The 27464-nt window shown below is 39.8% G+C and overlaps 1 protein-coding gene and 1 pseudogene across 1 annotated transcript in view; one reads left to right on the top strand and one right to left on the bottom strand.

Annotated features, from left to right (window-relative positions):
* Positions 1-27464, bottom strand: part of COG3 (component of oligomeric golgi complex 3) — an 83883-nt gene that overhangs the window by 34084 nt on the left and 22335 nt on the right. Inside the window, exons 3-14 of the mRNA XM_008145562.3 lie at positions 25124-25185; positions 23638-23803; positions 22590-22664; positions 18522-18614; positions 17769-17894; positions 15927-16007; positions 13972-14015; positions 9401-9527; positions 8712-8803; positions 7511-7650; positions 5587-5747; positions 2914-3019 (exon numbers count right to left, since the gene is read on the bottom strand). Coding sequence (XP_008143784.1) covers positions 2914-3019; positions 5587-5747; positions 7511-7650; positions 8712-8803; positions 9401-9527; positions 13972-14015; positions 15927-16007; positions 17769-17894; positions 18522-18614; positions 22590-22664; positions 23638-23803; positions 25124-25185 — 1273 coding nt within the window. The remainder of the gene's footprint in view (positions 1-2913; positions 3020-5586; positions 5748-7510; positions 7651-8711; positions 8804-9400; positions 9528-13971; positions 14016-15926; positions 16008-17768; positions 17895-18521; positions 18615-22589; positions 22665-23637; positions 23804-25123; positions 25186-27464) is intronic.
* On the top strand, positions 25710-26261 carry LOC129149942 (60S ribosomal protein L17-like; annotated as a pseudogene).

Below are 27464 nucleotides of genomic sequence, written 5' to 3' on the forward strand. Positions count from 1 at the left end.
ACTAGTACTAGAGGCCCGGTTCACGGATTTGTACACCAGTAAGGTCCCTTGGCCTGGCCTTCAGGGATTGGGCCAAAACCAGCCGGGTGCATGGATTCATCCAGGGCATGTCTGGCCCATCTCGCCCAGTCCCGATGGGGCCAATCGGGGCCAGGGAGGGACTACGGGAGGGCTCCAGGACATGTCTGGCCTGTCTCACCCAGTCCCGATTGGCTGGACCCCAGCAGCAAGCTAACCTACCAGTCGGAGCGTCTGCCCCCTGGTGGTCGGTGCGTGTCACAGTGACTGGTTGAACGAATGGTCGGACCCTTAGCATATTAGGCTTTTATTATATAGGATGTATGTATTCACGTGTGCTCTCACATACTCAACCTAATTGCTTTTCCCAAACTGTGATCAATAATCTTTATGGAGTAAGTGAACAGTATACACATGTTATGAATACCATGCAGCCATTAAAAAGGAGTTAGATCTATATATAGTCACATGGAAGCAAGTGGGAATCCATGGAGGTCAGGGAGTGACAAGCAAACAAAGCATTGTTAAACAGGAATATTAGTCAAAGCTGTTTTGTCCAACAGCTTGCCTTCCATGCTTTAAGCAGTATCATTTATAGACCTTCCCAACTCCAAAGATCTTCACTTCCATCCCTCACCACCTACCATGCAGACAGATTTTCTTGACTTTGTTTCAAAATTACTCTCTACAGACTTTCTTATTATACTCCAAAATACCTCGCCTCTTAATTGTTAAATCTTAGAATCCTACTCTCTGACCACAACGTGTTCGTGATTTTCTATTTCTCACCTGTTTACTCAAAATATACTGTCGACTCCTCCTCCTCTGACTTCAATCACACCCTAGACTCTTGCCTGCTTCTGACCTCTCTGACTACTCTTTGTCAGTGAACCCATAACATTCCTCTACCTCCATTCGCTCCTTAATGTCAGCATCTGCTGAGACACTCTCCCCAGATCTGCTATTATTACTCTCTGTCTCGGGGTGATCAACTACCTCAATCTTTATCTCTAAACCAGTCACCCTCTTTATAGCTCTAGAGTAGCCTTTCCAACAGAAATATAATGTGAGCCATAAATGTGACATTAAAATGCTACATTAAAAAAAGTAAAAAGAAATAAATGCAATTAATTTTAATACATTTTACTTAATCCAATATATCTAAAATATAATCATTGTAACATGTAATCAATGTAGAAATTACTAATAATATATTTTCCATTCTTTATTTTATACAAGTCTTTGAAATCTGGTGTGTATTTTACGCACTTGTGCACATTCAGACTAGTTATATTTCACATACTCAATGCCAGGTGGCTACCATACTGGACAACAGTCCTAGATCCATATAGCACAGATGCTCTGTGTTATTCCATATGGACCTTACTCAATCTTCTTCAGGCCCACACCTAGAGTGTCATCAAATTCTCTTGATTCAAACCTCAACCATATCTTTTATCTATACACTTCTCTTCATCCCCCTGTCACACCCTGGTTCAAACCACCTTTCTTTCAAAAGAAACAACCTCCTAACCAGTCTCTACAGTTCTGCCAACAATACCTTATTATAAAGCCAGCTATCAGTTAAAGAATAGGCTTCTTGGGGGAAAGGGAAAACACACAAGGACAGGGTTGGTAAGACAAAAATGTATTCTAGTCTCCAATAACTCTTGAAGAGATTTACTAGGATTAAGGTGAATACTAGGACTAAGATATATACTAGCACCAAGAGAGGTACACTAGGATGTGCCATAGACTCTATTTCAGAGGACAAAATTCCAACCCCTGTGGGTCTCTCTTCCTAGCAAGCATAATAAAATAGTTTGGGGCAGAGGTCACCAACCGGTGGTCCATGGACCACTGGTGGTCCGTGAGGCCCGAAAGGTTGGCGGCCACTGGTTTGGGGAATACCCAGGCTGCTCAGCAATCTGGGTATGGAGCTGACTCAGAATACTTAACACACTGTGGACCAGTGGTTTTATTGCTGGCTTTACCCAGTGGCCAGATAAGTTTCTATTGAACGAGTACAAAAAACATTTTACATAAATGTTAAAGGCATGCTTTAAAATTAAATACCCATTGCATTTTGAAGTTATTTATTACATGTTCTTACAAGCTAATTATCTTCTAAAGTAGGATACTTTCTAAAACACTGTGTAATATGAAGTGAGAATTCTCATGATCCATCCGCCATGTGTTCATAATACCCTAAACCTGGGGGTTTGGGAGGCTTGGGCTCTTTTAAGTCCATGAAGTTTCAGTGTCCCCCACTCACAGCCAGTACAAATGAGAGCTGAGCTTTAGTGTTACCTTTACATCTAGGGGTGGGGAGAAAGGATGCCTTACTTCCCGTCTAGCTTGTTGTCTAGGTAACTCTTGAGTACCCAGAATTACTATTGGACAAGTGTGCTCCTTGCATAACCCGAGTCCAAGTTATCCCCTACATTTCCATTAATTTTTTCTACCCCAGTCCCAGGCCCTGACTTCCCAGAGCAGCCACCGTCTTCCAATCCCACATGCCACCCTCCATCCTATTCCATCTTAACCTTACTTCACCTGGCTTTCTCACACTCACCTTTATAAACACTACAGCTTTCAGACACCACACCTCTCACTGAACCAACCTTCCTGCACTCAAATTTCATCTCCCCTCATAATTTTTTTCCCCTTTATAATTCTGATGGCCCTTTTACATGGTCCAAGAGTGCCCTGTGCATACCTTTAGCATGTCACCACTGAATTACTGGTATGTCTGTGGATTGTCAATCTCTCCCCACTAAAGAGTGGGCTCCACAAAAGCACAAGCTGTTTTTCATGCCTGGGATATGACAAGTCCTCAATCAAAGTTTTTCAAATGAATACATAAAAGTTGGAAGTTAAAATATTACAACATACCAGATTTTGTCAGATTATTAGACTCTGTTTCTTCTAACCGAACATCTGAAAATGAAGCTTCTGAAAGTACCTTCTTCTGTTCATCTTTTAAACTCTGTGCAATTTGCTACATAGAGAGATCAGAAGAAACATTAAAGTGTAGTTTTCAGCTGCTTGGCAACATGAACATAACTATTTCTATAAAGTAAAAAAATACTAATAAATAAATGGACTAATTAAGAGAACTATGCCAAAACAAAACTTGGAAAAAATTAAATTAGTATATAGAGTAGCTCTGTTCTCATAAGCGTATACATAGCCTTTTCTGAACCTCTAATTTCAGAACTACTACAAGATACCCAGTAAGAGCTCCAATATACAAGATTCATATAAGAAAGACAATTTTCAACTTTAAGTTCAGAAACAAAGTATTCAAATTTCAAATATCATAAAGAAAACAAAGGAGGGAGGGAGAAATGAGAGAGAGCACAGATCAGGCTGAGAAACAGACATAGTCCTCATCATATCCACTTTGTGGCCTTAAGAATCAAGGTAACTCCTGCAAATGGACTGTCCATCTGCTCCCTGGAGTTACTATTAGCAATCCCCAGACACCAGAAGATAATTTCTATTACGAGCCTGCAGAATAATAAAAGCTGTTTCTATCTCTCCCTCTCCTTTCCTCTCTAAAATCAATCAAAATAAAAAAATTTAAAAAGATACCGGGACATGTTAAAAGGACAAAGAAGCCAATCTAAAGGGGCTTCCACTCATCAAATTTGGGACAATTTTAAGCATAAAAAAGAATAATGATGGCAATGAATTATAACGCCTCTTTCTTAAAAATCCACTAGTGTACAGATGGGGAAGGAAAGGAAGAGACGGGGACAGAGAAATTGATTCTTTACAACAGAAGGCCAACTAATAAATGTAGAAGAAATGGCAGATATAAAAATCACCATTTGCCTGGCTAGTGTGGCTCAGTTGTTAAGCATCGACCTATGAACCAGGAGGTTATGGTTCCATTCCCAATCAGGGCAAATGCCTGGGTTGTGAGCTGGATCCCCAGTGGGGGGCGTGCAGGAGACAGCTGATCAATCTCTCATCATTGATGTTTCTATCTCTCTCTCCCTCTCCCTTCCTCTCTGGAATCAATAATATTTTTTAATCACCATTTACTACCCTCAACATAATAACTGGTTCAGGAAAAAATCATTAATAGTTGCAAAAACTTTTTGGTGAAAAGATGTTGGGGAACTCACATAATTTCATAGTGGAGAGAGTTAACAATCACTACCTTAAACAATAGTATAACAACCTGACATTATGTGCCATTAATGCAATAAAGTCAGAAGTACACAACATCAACTATGCAGTATTCTTACAAACAAACAAACAAATAAACAAATAAATAAATAAATGGTGTTTAACCTTGACTCTAAACATGAGGAAAACAGGCAAAGCCAGAATGTGGTACATTCTACAGTAAAACTGGCTTCCTCTCTTCAAAAATGTCAGTGTCATAGGGGAGGGGAAAAAAGGTAGGGCAAAGAGTCTGGGTTTGATTTAAAGAGACATAAAAACCAAATGCAACACAAAAACCTTGACTGGATGCCAAATTTTTAAGTTTTTGATCCAATTAGAAGGACAACTGGGGAAATGTGAATATGGACTGTACATAAATAATATTGTTGAATTCATGTTAATTTTCTTAGCTATAAAAACTACATTGTGATTATGTGGAGAATGTTTTTATTCTTAGGAAAATAAGAACTGAAGTACTCAGGAGTGAAGTATCATGATGTCTATAACTTATTTTCAAATAGTTGAGCAATAAAACACAAACACAAAAATTAAGTAAATGTGACAAGACTTCAAAACTGGTGAATCTGAATAAATTCTAGATTCAACTGAATATTTAATGATATGAAGGAATTATAAATAATATTTTAGATGTGATCATTGTATTATGGTTGTGTTTAAATAAAAAAGTGCCCCTACCATATAGTTACCTACTAAAGTATTTACTAATGAAATGATGTTTAGAATTTGCTCTAAAATAACTAATGGTGGGGAGGGGAAGCAAGAGAGGTCTAAGTGAAACAAGATTGGCCATGTTGAAGCTGGGGTAAAGATATGCAGGAGTTGATTATGTTATTCTACTTTTTCTTACATTTAAAAATTCCACTTAAGAAGTTCTAGGTTCTAATTCCAGTTTAGCACTAATATCCTAAGCATTATTTAAACTCTGTCTAGCACTCAAAGAAAGATTAGTGAGATAAATCTTAGTCTTCAAACCATAAATTGAATAGCAGTACTGTATAATTTTGAGGAGATAATCTCCAGGGTTCTGTGAGACAATGACATGGGGTTACTACATAACCATTAACTGTGGTGGCTCCTATGTTATCAACACACTTATAAAGAAAAAAGAAAAATCACAGGAAGCACTAATTCAAATTAAAATTTGAGAATGCATATTTCCTGGAAATGGGGAAAGAAGTGAATAGAATGTTTATCAAATACAACTTGAAAGAGAAATAACCTAACAAATTATTTGTTCAATTTTTTCACATTTTATTTCCTATGATTTTGTGGCAGGTTTATCTTTATTTTACATTTTAAGTGAGAATTAAAAAGAAAAATCCTGAAAATAGTGAAGGGGTAGGGATGAGATCAGTAAGGAGAACCCACCTCCATCATTACTAACTTATCAGGATATGCCAGATCTCCAGGAGCCGGCTTGTAGCCAATGATGTCTGTCTGAATGTAGATGTGGGTTCTGTAGACGAGCCGCTCTTGTACATCTTCCAACATCTGCTTTACTCCAGCTGCAAATGCCCCTAGTTGTTCAGCTGATTTTAAAAAAAGTACAATCACCCATTCTTTCAGATTTAGAAAAATACTTTCTTTAAAAGCAAATATATTACTAAATTGTCTAGTAACAGTATGAACCACTTTTGCTTCATGGCCTGAGGTTGTACATATCTATTCTATTTCAGTGTGACTCAATGACCTTAAAAAATTTAATAAATGTCTTTCAATTTCCTCAAATTTACAACTGGGAAATAACTTTGCCCTTGCATCATCTTCCTGGGACTCTGTGGAATTATTTCTATTATTAATATGCATGAATAATAAAATTTGACTTTTAAAGTGTTTTGTACTTTTTAAGATATCTCATATAGCTTCAGACCAATCCTGAGAGATAGCTAAGCCAGCTTATTAATTGGGTTATTATCCCCATTTTATAAATAAATTGAGTCCCACAGATATTAAATGACTTGTTAATATTTTCACAAAAAATGATTAAAAATAAAATGAGATATGATTTTATATAGAATTTCTTCATTTCTAAGATGCCATCAATGTTAAAACACACCAGTAATTCAGTAACAGCTTCCCAACAGCTGGGGAGTTGAAGACACTACACAATCACATAAATATTCACATTAATTTTTAAAATCATCTTTAATTCAGAAGCATTAAAACGTAAGAACATGCCCTCCTTAATTTCAAATGCATAAAAGAAACTGCAAAACTGTTATTCTCTGGAGTATTTGATCTTGCTCGCCAGCATATGTTATCAGTTTGGTTCAAATAAACTCATAAAAACATTAAAAAAAATGAGAACATGTATGTATTTGAATAAAGTAAATGCAGTAGAATAAGAAACTTTGGAAGAGTAACAAACCTATAGTATCTCCTAAGGAAAGTCAAATAATTTCTGCCAGTAAAATGATTACTTGAAGGCTATTTTTTTAAAGGGACCTATGTATCATTAGGAAAATCATTTGACAAATCAAATATTGAGGAGTGTACCACATATATAAAACAAATCTGTTTTAGAGAATAGCTTTTCTTTATTTGTAATTTCAAAAAAGATGAATCATTATTATGTATGTATGCTGAAATAATTCCTGTTTTTTAATCAAGAGTGTACAATATAGCCCTGACTGGTGCTGCACAGTGGTTAGAGCATCAGCCCTCGCACCGAAAGGTCGAGGGTTTAAAGATTCCTGGTCAGGGGCGGGGCAGGTTCCTGGGTTGCAGGTTTGATCCTTGGCCCTGGCCCTGTCAAAAGACATTTTTTATTATTTCCAGCCAATAAACATAGTAAAAAATCTACTAGTGCAAGAGGCAGCCAATCAATGTCTCTCTCAATGTCTCTCTCTCTCTTCTCTCTCTCTTCTCTCTCTCTCTCTCTCTCTCTCTCTCTCTCTCTCTCTCAATGGGGGGGGGGGGGGAGGGAGAAGGGAGGACAGTATACAATATAGTCAATTACTTTATGTATTCTGGTAACTGTGTACTAGAAATGCCTAAACCAAAACTGATGGTCCGTTCTCTCTGGATTTCAGATGCCAGAAAGAAAAGTAACTATAATTATTTTATTACTAATTTTATTCAGATTTAAAATGCTCTCCCCATTCAATTTGTACATTTAGTCACAGAATAAGGTACATCTTAATTCAGAAAGAGACATGGCATCAGTCCAGGCTTCAAAATGTTAAATTTATATAGGTGGGAAGGTAGAGGGAGAAAGAATTAATCTTTTTCAAATTCACTGAGCCACAGATATAAAAGGCCTTTGAAATTATCACTTGTACTTATCATTTACCATTGTTCTGTACATGATCTTCCAGCACCTCATTTTTAAGAATCCCACAAAGTTCTGAAAGCGTCTCTAAGTGAATAACATGAATGATCAATGGCCTGAAGACATCATACAATGACACACACAGTTTCTCCAAAAGTTCACTAAAATAAAGAAATAAAACATGGTTTAGTAGCAATCTTTCCAGTTTAAAAGACATTTTTTATTATTTCCAGCCAATAAACACAGTAAAAAATCTACTAGGAAATAGTATGGGGAACATTATATAATGAAGATGAAAGGCTGAAAGTAATTCTGTAAAGTGATATTTTAAAAGCCAAGAATCAATAAACAATGAGCAATCAATTCAAATTAGCTGCCTCCAGCCAAATGTCAATTTATTACAACTTTTACTTATTTCAGTAATAACTTTGTATATGTCCCTTCAAAAACAATAAAAAGTAATCAGTAGACTTAATTATCCTTTTATATTCTACATCACTGTGAATCAAATGGTAACATTTTCCCCAGGAAAGATACGTTCAGAATTCTTGAATACTTGCAGATTCAGATAAACAAAACGCAAAGTACTCTGTACATACAAGTATTTTGACAAAAACATTTGAAAAGAAAAAACTATGTTGTCTACATTATTCATACTGTCAATAGTATTCTTCTATATGCAGTGTTTCATCAAAAGTGGTCAACCCAATCAAAATAGTATGATACACTTGTCTCTTCACCATTACAAGAATCACAGTCTTGGACTCTTTATAGCAGTCCAAGCTGCCAATAAGAAGAAACCAAAAGTTAATAGTAGTGGATTGGAAAGACACTTTGGGAAAATTTTTTAAAAAGGATATTAAATAGTGTCTGTATTTTTAAGTGTCTTTCATTAGTTAGAAACACAGAATATTTTAACTAGAAGGATTTATTTACTTGGTGGAGATAAAGGGATCCCAAGACTTAGTTCTCTATATAGAATTCTTACTATCATACCATACTATCTCCATAATTATAACAATATGAAAGCACGTTGGCCTTTAAATTACACATTCATCTTAAAATAAATAAACACTGTCCCACTCGACAGTATTCTGTTCACACACCCATAAAAGTTAAAACTTAAAAGTAATTTAAGAATACTCCCATATAATAATAAGCCATTATGATCATTAGCAAATTAAATCTTAAAAACACAAGTTACACTCTGTGTACTACCTACTCTAATTTTGATGTTGGTTTTGTGAAAAATTCATTGTAAAGTTGGTGCTCATCCTGGCACACATGGACCATAAAGGCACAGCCACTGCGAATCTGCAGGAAACAAATACACACCACCTACAGTTAAAGATACACAACAATTCTAGTGTTCATGAAACAAAGCAAGTATTTTATTGATAAAGAGATTATGCACATATATGCATAAAACAACATATTTAAGCACAGAAAAGTATTGGTTTTCAATAGCTGACTGCATAATGTGAATATGGGTGATTTTTATTTTCTTCTTTATGCATTTTCTAAACTTTTGACAATGAAAATAAATTACTTTTCTAGTTGAATAGGGGGTACTTAAAAAGAATCTTTATGTACTTTTTTAATAGTGTAAACTGAAATCACACTAAACAAGAAAGCACTTGTGCAGCAAAAGCTAAGATAAATCCACAAACTTGAAACTTCATCTTTCAAGGAACAATACTTGTTTGTGAAATTTCATACATCAAAAAGTAGATCAAAATGAGAATATTTTGCCAAGTTGAATGCTAATTACTAAACTAGATTTGTCATAACTGAAAGAAAAACTCTCTAAGTTTGTATATATGGAAAGCAAAACTTATTTAGCTAAATATAGCTTCTAGGGTATCAAAATATTTCAGAGGAAGGGTTAAAACAAAACAAGCAGAAACTTACCAAGGCACAATGATCTCTGTTATTCTGGCTGGTTAACTCTGTTACAGTACAAGTAATACTAGGCCCCAAAAGGAGCTCCCGCTGATCAAGGTAACACTGATGGATGTCATTTAGCACTTGTTGGTATCTGATGAAAAACAAATGAGATGGGTATAAACTTTTGATTTCAGATACATAAATTAAATCTGATCTTAAGTCCCAGATTAGGTTGCCAAACCTTTAATGCTATAAGGTCACCTCTCATTTGCCCACATTAAATACTAGAAATATTTATGTATATATATATATAAATATATATATATATATAAAAAGACACACATAGCCCTAACTGGTTTGGCTCAGTGGATAGAGCGTCGGCCTGTGGACTGAAGGGTCCCTGGTTCGATTCCAGTCAAGGGCATGTACCTTGGTTGCAGGCACATCCCCAGTAGGGGGTGTGCAGGAGGCAGCTGATTGATGTTTCTTTCTCATTGATGTTTCTAACATTCTATCCCTCTCCCTTCCTCTCTGTAAAAAATCAATAAAAAATTTTTTTAATTAAAAATAAACAAACAAATAAAAAGATACACATAATAAACTATGGTGTCATGACCTTTATATTTTTGTTTTTTAAACCAAATATGAATGTGTATTCATTTTGTAAATTAAATTATCTAATCTTGGAGTTTAAACCTTTATTTTTTAATGAAAGATTTATCTTCCAAGAGTAGACATCTTACATCTACCCAAATGAAAAGAAAATCCTGCTATGGGAAAGAAGAGATGCCTTGCTGAAATGTACAGCATAGCAATTATAGTTAACTAGAGGCCCAGTGCATGAAAATTCATGCACTGGAGTGGGGGGTCCCTCAGCCTGGCCTGCCCCCTCTCACAGTCCGGGAGCCCTCAGGGGCGGGAGGTGACCCAGCGATCAGGGGAAGGCGACGCCCCCATCACACCTCTGCTGCTGCCACTGCCGGCAGCGTAAGCCTCGGCCGGCTCTGGTTACCTGAGCCTCGGGCGGCCCTGGGCAGCTGGGCAGCCACCATCCAAGGCTTGCCTCCACCTCAGGCATCGGCTGGGCAGTCGCCATCCGAGGCTTGCCTGCGCCTCGGGTCGGCCCTGGGTGGCTGGGGGGCTGAGAGGACTGGGGGACTCCAGAGTCCGGCGCGCAGAGTGGCCGGGTCTGCCTGGGGGCAGGCCCGGCCTTGCCACATGCCTGCCGCCCCGGTGGGGCTGAGGGGACTGGGCACCGCCATCTTCTGGCCGTGGGATCTGCCATCTTTGAGGGCATGGCAGTCAATTAGCATATTCCCTCCTTATTGGCTGTGGGCACCACCATCTTTGAGGGTGTGGCAATTAGCATATTCCCTCCTTATTGGCTGTGGGGGCCACCATCTTTGAGGGCGGGGCAGTCAATTAGCATATTCCCTCCTTATTGGCTGTGGGTGCCACCATCTTTGAGGGCATGGCAGTCAATTAGCATATTCTCTCCTTATTGGCTGTGGGCGCCACCATCTTTGAGGGTGTGGCAGTAAATTAGCATATTCCCTCCTTATTGGCTGTGGGCGCCACCATCTTTGAGGGTGTGGCAATTAGCATATTCCCTCCTTATTGGCTGTGGGCACCACCATTTTTGAGGGCATGGCAGTCAATTAGCATATTCCCTCCTTAATGGCTGTGGGCGTCGCCATCTTTGAGGGCGCGGCATTCAATTAGCATATTCCCTCCTTACTGGCTGAGGGCGCGGCCATCTTTGAGGGCGGGGCAGTCAATTAGTATATTCCCTTCTTATTGGCTGTGGGCACCACCATCTTTGAGGGCATGGCAGTCAATTAGCATATTCCCTCCTTATTGGCTGTGGGCGTCGTCATCTTTGTGATGACGTGAGGGTCAATTAGCATATTCCCTCTTTATTAGATAGAATGCTATTACACTGCATATTTAAAAGTTGCTGAGAGTAAATCTTAAAAGTTTTCATCACAAGAAAAAAATTAAGAAACCAAGATGGCGGCATAAGGTAAACACCTAATTGTTGCCTACCACAACAATTTTAAAACTACAACTGGAAAACAGAGCGGACACCATCCAGAACCACCAGAAAGCTGGCTGAGTGGAAAGCCTACAACTGGAAAAAAAGAGAGGGGAACGCTGAGCCTCAGGAGCTGTGGAGGTGCGGAGATCCGTGAGCGCGGAAAGGGCGGGCGGCTGAATACGCAGCAGGCTTGCTCGCGGCGCGCGGAGAGGGAGGACAGCAGACGCGTGGCTAACTTTCTCGTTAGGGAGGAAAACAAAACCTCCCGACTGCACTGATATCCAGCTGTGGTCGGGGAGAAACTGGTCTGTCTGGCAGTGGGCGAGGCTCGAGAGCAGCCTTCTCTCAGAGGTGCGTAGCCATTGTTTCGGGACACGGAGAAACAAGCCCTTTTAGGGCAGGGCTGATGGGAAACCAAAGTTTGTCTGCGCCACCCTGAGACTCCACCCCATCCAAGCTGAGCACAGCCGTCCCAGTGGCTAGATTTCTCATTCGGGAGAAAAACAAAACCTCCCGACTGCACTGATATCCAGCTCCAGTCAGGGAGAGGCTGGTCTGTCTGGCAGCGGGCGAAACTCAAGAACAGCCTTCGCTCAGAGGTGTGCAGACATTGTTTCTGGACACGGAGAAACTGGCTCTCTTAGGGCGTGGCTGACGGGAAACCAAAGCTTGTCTGCACCGCTCTGAGACTCCGCCCCATCCAAGCTGAGCACAGAAGCTCCCCCAGCAGAGACACTGCTGATCCTCACAGCCAACTGGCTTGGAAAGCAACTCCCCCCAGTGATATCAACAACAAGCACAGCTTAACTACAACAAGACTGCACATACAGCCCACAAAGGGGTGCAACAAGAGGGTCCACCACAGATAACTGGGGAGGCTGAACTACTGGGCCCTGCTAGGACACCTAACACACAAAGCAACTCCATCAACTCAGGGAAGCAGCCAAAATGCGGAGACAAAGAGGCAGGCCACAATTGAAAGAAATGGAGGAAACCAAAACACTGGACATAGAGTTCAAAACCACAGTTATAAGGTTTTTCAAGAATTTCCTAGAAAAGGTCGATAAGTTAAATGAGAACCTCGAGGATATTAAAAGGGATCAACTAGAAATTAAGCATACACTGACTGAAATAAAAAATATTATCCAGAGACCTAAAAGCAGACTAGAGGATCGCAAGAATCAAGTCAAAGGTTTGGAATACCAAGAAGCAAAAAACACTCTTCTGGAAAAGCAAAAAGCAAAAAGAATCCAAAAAGTTGAAGATAGTGTAAGGAGCCTCTGGGACAACTTTAAGCGTACCAGCATCCGAATTATGGGGATCCCAGAAGAAGAGAGAGAGCAAGATACTGAAAACCTATTTGAAGAAATAGTGACAGAAAACTTCCCTCACCTGGTGAAAGAAATAGACCTACAAGTCCAGGAAGCACACAGAACCCCAAACAAAAGGACTCCAAAGAGGACCACACCAAGACACATCATAATTAAAATTCCAAGAGCAAAAGACAAAGAGAGAATATTAACCCTTTGCACTCGCTTGCTTTTTTCTCAATTCCTTTATTCTAATGCTAACTGTGTCGAGTCACACTCGACATCCGAGTGCAAAAGGTTAAAAGCAGCAAGAGAAAAACAGTTAGTTACCTACAAGGGAGCACCCATACAATTATCAGCTGATTTCTCAACAGAAACTATGCAGGCCAGACGGGAATGGCAAGAAATATTCAAAGTGATGAATAGCAAGAACCTACAACCAAGATTACTCTACCCAGCAAAGCTATCATTCAGAATTGAAGGTCAGATAAAGAGCTTCACAGATAAGAAAAAGCTAAAGGAATTCATTACCACCAAACCAGAATTATATGAAATGCTGAAAGGTATTCTTTAAGAAGAGGAAGAAGAAGAAAAAGATAAAAACTATGAACAACTAATACGTAACTATCAACAAGTGAATCTAAAAATCAAGGGAATAAAAAATCTGATGAACAGTATTAACTGGTGAATATAATAGAATCAGGGGCATAGAAAGGGAGTGGACTGACAATTCTCGGGGGAAAAGGGGATTGCGGGGTACGGAAAAAGACTGAACAAAAAGCGTACAACTATGGAGGAGGACAGCGAGGGGGGGGGGTAAGGGCAGAGGGTGGGGTAGGAACCTGGTGGAGGGGAGCTATGGGGGGAAAAAGAGGTACAATTGTAATAATCTGAACAATAAAGATTTATTATTTAAAAAATTAATTTTATAACTATGCATGGTAATGGATGTTATCTAGACTTACAGTAATGACATATTGAATCATTATGTTGTATACCTAAAACTAGTAAGTTGTGTATCATTATTCCTCAATAAAAATAAGTAAATAAATAAACAAACAGAGAGAGTGCACCTTGAACATTCACTATATCAGGTCTCCAACCGCTCCCCACAATAAGGGATGTGCTACAAGAAGAAGCTTGTGTAGTATGCAAGGTAATTGCTCAGAAAATTACGTAACAGACTGGGGGAAATAGTACTTCAAGAGGAAGGTAATTTGGAAACTGAAGAACATCTAGGTACTCACTCAGGTATTTTTTCAGATCGCTGTTCTATTTGTTCAATAAGAGTCTGCAGAATAAAGAAAAACACATTAAAAATCTATCTGTTTTAGCTATGGACTATTAACTACTTTCTGATTATAACACATGCTATTAGAAAATCTGTAAATTCAAAAAAGTTGAAACATAAATATCACCTGTAATACCACAAAATAATTAGTTAATATTTTAGAATAATCTTTCCGGTTTTTTTGTATATACACACTATAGTTAACTATATTTTTCTTTTTTTAAATCCTCACTGAGGATATTTTTCCACTGATTTTTAGAGAGAGTAGAAGGGAGAAAGCAGGGAAAGGGGGCGGGGGAGAGAAACATCAGTTGGTTGCCTCTCGCACGGGATCAAACCTACAACCCAGGTACATGCCTTTGACAAGGAATCAAACCGGGGACCCTTTGGTTGACACTCCAACCACTGACCCACAATGGCCAGGACTATATTTTTCTTTTTTTAAACAAAACTATAATTATACTAAATATCCAGCTTTATAATCTGCTTTTAAAAAATTAACTGTATTTCAAAAAACATTTTCCTATTATTAAATAATTTTCATTATCAGATGAAAATGTACATAGAAAACCTTAGCATAATGCCTGGGTATCTAGGAAACACTCAGTGAATCATCATTATAAATATTATTTAAAACATTTGTTTAGCCCTAGCCAGCTTGGCTCAGTAGATAGAGCATCGGCTTGCGGACTAAAGGGTCCCAGGTTCGATTCTGGCCAAGGGCACATGCCTGGGTTGCAGGGCTCAATCCCCAGTGTGGGGTTGTGCAGGAGGCGGCCCATCAATGATTCTCTCTCATCATTGATGTTTCTATCTCTCTCTCCTTCTCCCTTCCTCTCTGAAATCAATTAAGAAATATATGGAAAAAAAATTTTTTAATAAATAAACATTTGTTTAGTCCTAGCCAGTTTGGCTCAGTGGATAGAGCGTCAGCCTGCGGACTGAAGGGTCCCGGGTTCAATTTCAGTCAAGGGCATTTATCCGGGTTACGGGCTCAATCCCCAGGTTACGGGTTCGATCCCCAAGTTATGGGGTGTGCAGGAGGCAGCTGATCAATGAATCTCTCTCATCACTGTTATTTCTCTCTCTCCCTCCCTCTCCCTTCCTCTCTGAAATCAGTAAAAATATATTTTTAATGAAAAACAAAAAACATTTGTTTAATGACTACATAATATTCCCTAGGGTAGATGTACCATAAAGCAACCATTCTTCTACTGTTAGACATCTTGGCCAGTGGTTAAGAGCTCTGGGTCTAGAGAAAAACTGAAGGGTCTGAGTGCCACCTTCCCAGTAGCTGTTTTGAGCCCAGGAGAGCTAGTTCACTTCTCTGAGATTCCACTTTCTACCACATAAAGCTGATATAGTAATAGTTACCTACTATCCAAGGGGGAACCCCCAACACTGGGTCATAAGAGATAAATATTTTTATAGGCCCAAAATATTTTTGAGAAATTGCTTTACATCCCTATTAGCAGTATTGCCTATCTCATTAAATCCTCAAAACCACTATTATACCTTAACCTCCCAGTTTCTAACAGACAAAAAAAAAAAATGCCACCTAACCTTAAATTGAATGTATTCTCCACTGAAGCTAAACACGAGCTCATATTTATTAACCATTTGTATTTTCTATAAGTAATCCCCTCCAATCCACTATAAATCTGAGTAGTTTAAGCTCAAATATCTCCTTCATCTAGAAACATTCCCTAAGCATCTTAGGAGGTGTTTCCTGCTCCGTGTTCTGAAGGCACTCTAAGATAATGCAATGTAATGTGGAAGGACAATGCCTACCTTTCTTTCATTTATGTTCATTTTCCTGGTATAAGCAAAGGGCCTAACATACAGTAGTACTTCAAAAGGGCTGGCTAAATAAATTTCATATCACTATTCTATTTATAACAACAGACTTACTCTGACTTTGGGAGCAGCAGTTCGAAATTTCACATAAAATAGTGTGAAAGCATTGTCTGCATTAGGTACAGATGAAGGATCCTAAAGAAACATGGGGGAGGATAGGGAAGGAAGATAATTAGCAAACAAGTATTCAGAAAATGTGATGCACATCATTTCAAATAGCTACTTCTTGGCCTATACACCAACCAAAAGATTAGAGAGAAAAATCTCAGAGAGAGATTAATATTATTATTACTACAAATGAGAAATAATTATGAGGAACCATCATCTCTCTTTTATAACTAAAACTTACCCCATGTTACATGAATTTTTGGCAGTAAAGAGACCTGAATTCAGCTTCATACTCAGTCATTTACTGAGGGTAGGACATTAGCCAAATTACTTACCCTCTCTGAGATTCAGAGCATCCATTAAATGGTGATAACCTATACTCATAAAGTCGCTATGCAGCTCAATAGTAAAGCACTATACATAGCAGGTAGTAGTACTTATTAGGTATTAGTTTACAAAACTTATTTAAAAATTTTACAAAATAGGACAACATAAACTGATAAACAAAAATAGATCCAAAGACATAGAAGCATGAACAGACTGTCAAACCTCAGAGAGAAGGCAGGGGAGGGTGGGCATGGGTGGGAAGAGATCAACCAATGAACTTGTATGCATATATGCATAACCCAGGAACACGGACAATAGGGTGGTGAAGGCCTGGGGAGGGGGCAGGGTGGGCTGGCAGAGGTCAATGGGGGAAAAGGGAGACATATGTAATACTTTCAACAATAAAGATTTAAAATTTTTTAATTTAAATTTAAAAAAATAAATTACAAAATAGAAAAATTATATAGTCTGGCTGTTACGTTAGCTAAGATCAATATGAAGAGTAAAAATGAAACCCAAAAATCAGTGGCTTTGAACTCAAAGGTCAGAGATATTCAATGTTCTTTAGAAAATAAAATAAAATGCATAATCTTTCAGGTTTTCTTTTCTTAGCAAACAAATGACCATCCTAGCTAGCTCCACTCTTATTTTCTAACTAAACACTCTGCTAATTTCCCACCTAGCATCTACTACAATCTGCAAATGATTAATTTGTTTTTCCTTCTTTATTGATTATATCTCCTGAAATAAGTTCCATGAGTGCAGAGACCTTGTTAGCTCCTTTTTCACTACTGTATAATTCCTGGAACAATGCAAAACCTTTTGGAGGTACTCAAAAAAAATACATTTGCTAAACAGAGAAAATTTAATTATCTACCACATATAAAGAAAAAAATTTCAAATTATCCATCATATGTAATCCCACCACTCAGACAGAACCACTTTTGTATTTTGGTATATTTCCTTCCAATATTTTCATGAAAAGATAAGAAAATGTTTTTAGTGACAAATAGTTTGAACCTTTATTATTTATCATTAGTACTGAATAGTTCCCACACTGTTATATATTCTTTGAAAATAAGACTGCTGGACAGATACAATACAACCACTTTTCCTATTATAAATAAAACTGCAATGCTGCTCTAGCCGGTTGACTCAGTAGGTAGAAGTAGAGTGTAGGCCTGTGGACTGAAGGGTCCCAAGTTCGATTCCGGTCAAGAACACATGCCCAGGTTGCTGGGTCAATTCACAGTAATGGGCGTGCAGGAGGCAGCGGATCAATCATCAGTGATGTTTCTATCTCTCTTTCCCTCTCCCTTCCTCTTTTAAATCAGTAAAAATATATATTAAAAAAAAAAAAAAACTTCCATGCATATTCTTATTTAACAAACAGTAAACAATGTTTTGGATTTACTAAGTACTACTCTCAGACTGAATCAAAAACCTCACCAGTTAACTCACCCTTTTTAATAACTGATTTGTGAGGTTCTGTAGAGTGTTCACAGTGTATGTCTTCATGAGGTGCAGAGCTTTAGAAAGACATTGCTTAAACTTCAGTAAATATACAGGATAATCTTTAAAATTCGGCTGTAAAGAAAAAGAAAAGATTTACAAAAAGGAAACAAATATTGACAAAGCAAACGTTCAATGAAAACCAAAACGTCCTTTATTTTAGTAAAGCTATATATGAAACTCTAAAAAAGGACTTAGGCAGATTAGAAGTGTCATGAAGACAAATACTGTGACTGTCCTGGTCACAGCCAAGTCCCCTGTGCCTGGCACAAAACAGGGGCTCAATAAATATTTGTAGTTTTTAGCAAAATATATCTTCCGTACTCCATAGACTTCAAAGCTAATATGTCAGACTCAACTAGAAAAAGAGTCTGAGTTGGAGGAAATAAATACAGCTATAAATAAATCCTTGGGGAATAATATCTAGCACAACAGTAATTCAACAGCCTGAAAACTGCTGCTCCTTTCAGATGGGATAAAACTGTGTCAGTCAGAACCTCATTCTACCCCAGGGGCTGCCTCAGCAGCTGAATATACTTCTTACATCACTCTCAATAATGACTAAGAATTTACCAGTTTTTTCTTCAAGAACATTAGAGATATTTTTTCCCTTCAGAAGAAATAATCACTTTATAGCCTAAGAAACAAATTAATAGAGTTTCTAAGGTTTCTTAAAAAACATACAGAAATAGCATAACTTACATGACATGAGATATATGTTATACAGTCATCTAACTTGGCCAGCATAGGTATAAATCCTTCACTATTCACAGACAATGTAGGAGAATTCAATTTCTTTAAGGAAAAAGAAAAGACCTTAATTCATAAAAATATATGTAGGCAAAAATTAATAATTATGTATTAGAATTATCATATCTCCCTTTAGGATATAACACAGGTATACTAATGTCTTTACTTTTTTTTTTTTTTTAGTATATTTTTATTCATTTCAGAGAGGAAGGGGGAGAGAGAGAGAGAGAGAGAGAGAGAGAGAGAGAGAGAGAGAAACATCAATGATGACAGAGAAACATTGATCGGCTCCCTCCTGTATGCCCCACACCAGGGATCGAGCCTGCAACCCGCGCATGTGCCCTGACCAGGAATCAAACAATGACCTTCTGATTCATAGATCAACGCTCAAACACAGAGCCATACCGGCCAAGCATAATGTCTTTACATTTTGAATGACCAAAATATCCTCAAATGTAGCCCATGTGTAACAATAAAGAACATCTAAAAAAGAATACTGCCCTGACCAGTGTTGCTCAGTGGTTAGAGAGTCAGCCCTCGTACCAAAGGGTCATGAGTTCGATTCCCGGTCAAGGGCACATACTTTGGTTGCAGGTTCAATACCCGGCCCTGGTTGTGCTCATGGGTGTGGCAGGCAACCAATCAATGTGTCTTTCTCGCACTGATGTTTCCCTCCCTTTCTCTTTAGCTCTCACCTCAGGTGAAGATTAACAAAACAACAAAAAGAATATTGATTTAATTCAGTTTATTCTTAGTGAGTTTTAATGGGGCTCTTGATGAATTGGCAAATATTTTCTATTACTCCATTGTACAATGTCATATTAAAATAACACATCAAGCCCTAACCGGTTTGGCTCAGTGGATAGAGCGTCGGACTGTGGACTAAAAGGTCCCAGGTTCGATTCCGGTCTTGGGCATGTACCTTGGTTGCGGGCACATCCCCAGTAGGAGGTGTGCAGGAGGCAGCTGATCGATGTTTCTCTCTCATCGATGTTTCTAACTCTCTATCCCTCTCCCTTCCTCTCTGTAGAAAATCAATAAAATATATTTAAAAAAAGAAAACCCAGTTCCTATTTTAAAAAAATAATAATAACACACCAAGTACCTAAACTTCCCATTTACTAGTACTTTACAAAAAGTAAAAAACATACATAAATTTCCTAATTTCAAACACTGGCTATTTTCCCAAGGTTAAAGGATTAAGTAGCACTCAGTCATACTACGTTTAGCAGTCATACTATGAAAGTAAAATATAATACATATAAGTAAAATATAAGTAAGCATATAAGTAATAATATTAACAATATAAGTATAGGTAATATATATGTGTGAAATTTAACACTTAATATATGATTATATATTAAAACATAAAACAATATAATATATAATATGTAATAATATAAATATATAATATAAATATATATACATATATATATATATAAATATATATATATATATAAAATAAACAGGGAATATGCTAATTAGCCAGGAGTAACGACCGCTCAGGAGGAGCTGCGCGCACAGATGGGCGGGAAGGGACTGCATGCCGCCCTCAGCCCCAGCGGCCGCAGGGAGGCTGGGACTTGGCGGTGGGCCAGAGTGGAGACACAACACATGGAGAGGCTGGGGCTGGGGGCGGGCCGAGCAGAGACACAACACACAGGAGCGCCTGCCCCCACCCCAGCGGACACAACACGGCGGCCGGCACTACACGGGTCAGGCGTGGGTCCCAGCCCCCCACAGGGTGCCTCCTCGCACGGCGGGAGGCAGGGCGCCTCCTCGCGCAATTTCAATCGCGAGCTGGACCTCTAGTCTATATATATAAAAGCCTAAACGACCGTTACTACCGGTCAATTGAACGACCAGTTGACCGGTCGCTATGATGTGCACTGACCACCATGGGGCAGACGCTGAATAAAGGAGCTGCCCCCTGGTGGTCAGTGCACTCCCACAGCCAACCTCCTGCGGCCGGCCGACCTTCCACAGTCCCTCCCCCAAGCCAGCTGGCCCCGATCAGCCCCAATCGCCGGCCAGGCTAAGGGACCCTACCCGTGCACGAATTCATGCACCAGGCCTCTAGTCTATACAATAAAAGCCTAAGCGACCATTACGGCAGAACAACCAGAATGACCGGTCGCTATGATGTGCATTAATCACCAGGAGGCAGACTCTTAAACGCAGGAGCTGCCCTTGGTGGCGCTCCCACAGGAGGGTGCCACTAAGTCAGAAGCCGGGCTCATGGCTGGCGAGCACAGCGGCGGTGGCGGGAGCCTCTTCTGCCTACATGGCAGCACTAAGGAGCAGGGAGCAGTAAGGAGTAGCAAGCAGGCAGGTGGTAAGGAGCAAGGTGTCCCAGACTGAGAGAGGGATGTCTGCCTGAGAGAGGGCACAGGCCTGGCTGAGAGAACCTCTCCGCCCCCAGTGTACAAATTTCGTGCACTGGGCTTCTAGTATAAATATAATATATATAAAATGTAAGTAAAACCAGCCAATTATTTCTTATCTCGATATACAAATAGCTTGGCAATGAACTACTTCCCATTCTATTCCAATACTAATTGACTACTAGTTTTACTTCTATCTTGTAGTAAATTATAATTATGATTAATTTAATATTTAAATAACATACTGTGCATATAGTTATGATTATTTTATGAACCAAAAATATCATTTACACAGCAGTCTTTATTGAGACTATTACTTTGGGATAAAAGAATACATTATGCCCTAACTGGTTTGGCTCAGTGGATAGAACATCGGCCTGTGGACTGAAGGGTCCCAGGTTCAATTCCCAGGTCAAGGGCACATACCTTGGTTGCTGGCACATACCCAGTGGGGAGTGTGCAGGAGGCAGCTGATCAATGTTTCTCTCTCATTGATGTTTCTAAATCTCTATCCCTCTCTCTTCCTCTCTGTAAAATATCAATAAAATATATTTTAAAAAAAGAATACGTTATGAGGACTATACTTTTCCTCACACTACATATGAGATTAGTTTAAAACATGTTTGCATTATTATTACTACTGCCCTGGTGCACGGATTTGTGCATATTGAAAGGAAATTAATTAGAAGGTAGCTGGCAGGGCGGGACTGGGCGAGACGGGCCGAACACACCCTGCAGCCAACCTCCTGTGGTCTCTTCTCAGCCGGCTGCACCTGGGTGGCACCGCGGCTCGAAGGGTGTCTGCAGAGTGAGCGGGGTCCCTCCAGCAGGTGGGGTCCCTCGAGCCGGGCCTGTGGGGATCAGCCAAAACTGGCTCTCCGACATCCCCTGAGAGGTGCCAGATTATAAGAGGGTAGTTCTCAGGTGACGCACCCCAGAATCAGGCTCCCTCCTCTCTGGTTCCGGGGTGCGTCACCCAAGAACCGCCACTGCCAAGTCACCGCAGCTCGGCAGCTCCTGCGTTGAGCATCTGCCCCCTGGTGGTCAGACACGTCATCACTACCAGTAGAATGGTCAGATGGTCACTTAGCTTTTTAAATATATAGGTAGTTCAACCATAGCAAGATTTAAAATTTGATATTTCTTCTTATAATTTTCCTCACAGCTTATAAATAAGATACTATAAGAGGTAACCAACAAAGATTTTTTTAATATTTTTAAACATATTTTTATTGATTTCAGAGAGGGAGAGAGAAAGAGAAACAATGAGAGAATCACTGATCAGCTGCCTCCCTGGGATCAAGCACACAACCCAGGCATGTGCCCTGACCAGGAATAGAACCATGACCTCCTGGTTCATAGGTCGACACTCAACCACTGAGCAACACCGACCAGACAACAAAAAGACTTTTTGTAACAGTAATACAATTTAAACAGAACTATTACTTAAATCATATTTGAAAAAAATCTGAAATGGTAATGGTATGTCCATCAGCCACAAAGAGGAATACTTTCAGCAAGCAAACTATTAAATTAAAATATCACTCAAGCCAATTTACAGGTTTCAAGATTATACTCAGAAAGGGAAATACAAAATAAAGTCACTAACTTTACAAAAAATAAAAAACATGCTTACTGTGTTAATAGTTTCCAATTCATTGAAATAGGAAAGCTTTTGTTGAATGTTTTCAGCCAGATCAACAAGTTCCGACTTGCATTTTTTAAAAGAGAAAAATCAGTTATTACGAGAACATAAAAATCAACACTCCAGTCTCAAAAATTATCTAAATTGATATACATCCTATATAATAAAAGGCTAATATGCAAATTGACCCAACAGCAGAACAACTGGTCACTATGACACGCACTGATCACCAGGGGGCAGATGCTCAACGCAGGAGCTACCCCCTGGTGGTCAGTGCACTCCATGGGGGAGCACCACTCAGCCAGAGAAGCCGGTTCATGGCTGGCCAGTGCAGCGGCCGTGATGGGAGCCTCTCCCACCTCTGTGGCAGCACTAAGGACCCCTCACGGAATGTCTGCCAAGGGGTCCCGAGCTGAGGGGACCCCCCCCCCCCCACCACCAGTGCACAAATGTTGTGCACCAGGCCTCTAGTAAGATGTAAGATTTCAGGATAATGCTCAAAGATTTTTGCAATCATGGACTAAAATTAGCAATGATTATCACAGTATATTATACAGTAACCTTACAAAATAATAAATTATTAATTGCCTTTTAAAAAACAGAACACACATAAAGAAAACTCTGAGATAAACATAGTAACGAAAATTGTCTATCTTAAGTCACAATTTAAACACTACCAACATGATTTCATCTTTTCTTAAACTCCATCATTACCCATGATCGCTATGCCTGTTTCAAAAGTATCAATGATAAAGAGCAGACAGAGCAAATTAATATATATTCTTCACCTGAAAGTGTACTGAGACCTAATAGCTCAAAACATAGGAAAACTTATCCTTGCCCCTGTTCAGATAAGCTTATTTAGAATGAAAAGAAGACTGTCAATGTAATATTTTGCACTCTTAATAGCACAGGACCTTATATAGAGCAGTGTTCAATATATAAGTTGGAGAAATTAAGGAAACTAGAATTAAACAGTATTCACCTATTTTAAAATAAAATAGTATAATCACTGACCCTCTCTCTTACTCCAAATTACCTGTTCTTTTAGGAGTTGTTCACAGGCTTCGTGTAGGGTTCCTGTCTTATTGGACACAAAAAGATACTGTTTCTGCAATGATTCCAGATGCTGAAGAGCATTGTTTACATCATTCAATATAGCATCACACTGCTCCTGAAACCCAGACAAGTAATCCCTCATCTGTCTAGAAAACAGAACCAAAAGGGGATTGGCAATAATATTTTCCCCCAATAAACATAGAAAATAAACAACAAAGTCTCATTTTTCCCCCAAACACTTGAATTTCAGGAGGAAAGTCAGGCCTATTCACTACAGTTCATTATATTCAGAAATCTACCAAAAGCTATGTTACAGACTGTTTCAATACTTAAGAAGGAAAATTATTGAAACTAAAAGGAGCAACAACAACAATAAAAACAATTAAAAAATAAAAAGCCCAGCCGGTGTGGCTCAGTGGTTGAGTGTTGACCTATGAACCAGGAGGTCATGGTTTGATTCCCGGTCAGGACACATGCCTGGATTGCAGGCTCCATCCTCAGTGTGGGGCATGCAGGAGGCAGCCAATCAATGATTCTCCCTCATCAGTAATGTTTCTATCAGTCTCTACCAGTCTCTCTCCCTTTTACTTCCTCTCAGAAATCAATAAATACTTTTTTTTTAATTTTTAAAAGAAGCAATAAAAGGAATCAGCCCTGAAGCCATAAACTGGCTTTTCACATGTAAGGCAATAAATCACCAGCTCAACTTTCAAAGTCTGGGACACAAGGGCCATCCATCCCAAGGCATCAAGTAGGTCAATCCTTCAGTTCACTTCCACCTTTGAGAGATAGTGTGATGTCATGGGAAGAATTCTGGACTCAAAATTAGAAGACCTAAGTCTAAATCCCAGCTCTGCCCAAGTCTCCATGACATTAGGCAAGCTACTTAATATCTCTAGGCCTCAGTTTGCTCATTTGTAAAATGGGAATAATATTATCTTTTCTCACAGAGCTGCTATAAAGATTAAATGGAATCATACATCAAATGCTTAGCAATTACAGTCACTTAATAAATGTTCACTGAATACAAGCCACAGTCCCCACATCTGCCAGAAACTGTATACCACCATTTCTCCCATGCTATCAATATACACAAACAGAACAACATAGTTACACCCACAGGTGGCCATCCACAAAGTCTCTTGGGTCTCCCCTTCTGAAGAACGGCAACAAACACTTCTTAGAGTTCCTGTACAATTACACTTGAACCCAAACCTTTCTAGAGTTATCTAAAAACCAATGTCTGCCCCCTCCCCAACTTATTAATTACAATGTAATTTTTTTTTTCAATTACACAGCTTCTAATATCAGTTAAACCAAATCCTCTCCCTGGCTATTTTTAAAGAAAATATTGCTGTTGGATTTTTCTTTGTACGTTAATTTTATTTAGAGACACAGGTTCCAAAATGTTTCAGATGACTGTGATCTAAAAATTAGGATAGCCAACAAATGCAAGAGCCACATACCTATATTTAGTTTCTTCATCCTGATCCATCTGAGTTTGTAGCTTTGCAAACCATGAGAAAAACTGGAAAAATAAAGAATATTATATTGTCAACAAAACTAAAACAGACAAAATGAAAAGTGGCTACATGCTAAACAGCAAGTCAAAAGAGTAACACTAATTCTTATTGTTTGGGGATCAGACATTAATAATTGGTTTTAAACCTGGGGACAATTTAATTGTATAGTCAAATCTACATGCTAGGAAAAGCAAAGGATATTAAAAACAATGGCCCTCAGACATCAATGTGGTGATTTCAGGGGAGAGGGAGGAGCAGAGAAAATGGAGAAGGGTATGGGGGGGATAAATGGTGATGGACAGAGACTTCACTTGGAGTGGTGAACACGTAGTATAGTGTACAGATAATGTGTTGTGGAATTGTGCACCTGAAACCTATATAATTTTGTTAACCAGTAACACCCCAGTAAATTCAATAAAAAAGAAAAAAAATGGGTCTTTTTCAGAGTTAATTTAAAAAGAGTATTAAAGATATAATACACAAGAAATATTCTGCTCTTCCCCAAAGCGGCCAGAGGTGACCTCTGAAAATGATTCACTATTCACTTGACCCAGAAAACCCTACAAAATCATGCAAATCAAGAGGCTCAAAACTTTGTGTTCACTTTATGAACACTCATGAAACTGCCCAAGCCACCAAGGTATGCATATTCAAAAAGCCACCAAGTATCTGAAGGATGTCACTATACAGAAGCAATGTATGCCATTCCATCGTTAGAATGGTGGAGTTGATAGATATGCCCAGGCAAAACAGTGGGGCTGGACACAGGGTCAGTGGCCCAAAAAGGGTGCTGAATTTTTGCTGCATGTGCTTAAAAATGCAGAGAGCACTGCTGAACTTAAGCTTTAGCTGTAGGTTCTCTGGTCATTGAGCACATCCAGGTGAACAAAGCTCCCAAGATGCAGTGTAGAACTTACAGAGCCCAGGGGTGGATTAACCCATACATGAGTTCTCCCTGCCACAGCGAAAGGACTCTTACTGAAAAAGAGCAATTGTTTCTAAACCAGAAGAGGAGGTGGCACAGAAGAAAGGGATGTCCCAAAAGAAACTGAAGAAACAAAAACTTATGGCCTGGGAGTAAATTCGGCATAAAATAAATACCAAAAAGTAAAGGCAAAAAAAAAATATATATATATATATTTATTTCTTCCTGAGAGGCTAAAGCCTATTTGCTAGTTTGCCAATTCTGAGTATGTAACATTGGGCTTTGAGTAAATATTAATATTATCTAGTAGGAATTGTGAGAATATAAACTCATCCTATCTAATAAAAGAGTAATATGCAAATTGACTGTCACTCCAACACACAAGATTGCTGCCCCCATGTGGACACAAGATGGCTGCCACAAGATGGCCAAAGGGGAGGGTAGTTGGGAGGGACCAGGACTGCAAGGGAGGGCAGTTGGGGGCGATCAAGCCTGCAAGGAAGGCAGTTGGGGGGGACCCAGGCCTGCAGGGGAGAGCAGTTGGGGGAGGGGGACCAGGCCTACAGGGGAGGGCAGTTGGGGGGGACCCAGGCCTGCAGGGGAGAGCAGTTGGGGGGGACCAGGCCTGCAGAACAGGGCAGTTAGGGGTGACCAGGCCTGCAGGGGAGGGCAGTTGGAGGGGGCCAGGCCTGCAGGGGAGGGCAGTTTGGGGGGACCCAGGCCTGCAGGGTAGGGCAGTTATGGGGAGGGGGGACCAGACCAGCAGGGGAGAGCAGTTAGGAACGATGAGGCTGGCAGGGGAGGGCAGTTGGGGGCGACCAGGCCGGCAGGGAAGGGCAGTTAGGGGTGACCAGGCTGGCAGGGGAGGGCAGTTAGGGGTGACCAGGCCCGCAGGGGAGGGCAGTTAGGGGCAATTGGGCTGGCAGGGGAGCAGTTAGGCATCAATCAGGCTGGCAGGGGAGTGGTTAGGGGGTGATCAGGCTGGCAGGCAGAAGCGGTTAGGGACAATCAGGAAGGCAGGCAGGTGAGCAGTTGGGAGCCAGCAGTCCTGGATTGTGAGAGGGATGTCCCAGGCAGGCAGAAGCGGTTAGGGACAATCAGGAAGGCAGGCAGGTGAGCAGTTGGGAGCCAGCAGTCCTGGATTGTGAGAGGGATGTCCCAGTAGGGTCGGGCCTATACGGGCAATCAGACATCCCTCGAGGGGTCCCAGAAGGTGCAGGCTGGGCTGAGGGACACACAGCCCCGTGCACAAATTTCATGCACCGGGCCTCTAGTAAATAATATAACAGACTGGTTTAAGAACATGGACTCTTGTATCAGCTAATCCTAAATTTGAATTCTGGCCCTATATTATGAAAA

Source organism: Eptesicus fuscus, chromosome 8 (assembly GCF_027574615.1).
Source record: "Eptesicus fuscus isolate TK198812 chromosome 8, DD_ASM_mEF_20220401, whole genome shotgun sequence".
Classification (NCBI taxonomy): Eukaryota; Metazoa; Chordata; class Mammalia; order Chiroptera; family Vespertilionidae; genus Eptesicus; species Eptesicus fuscus.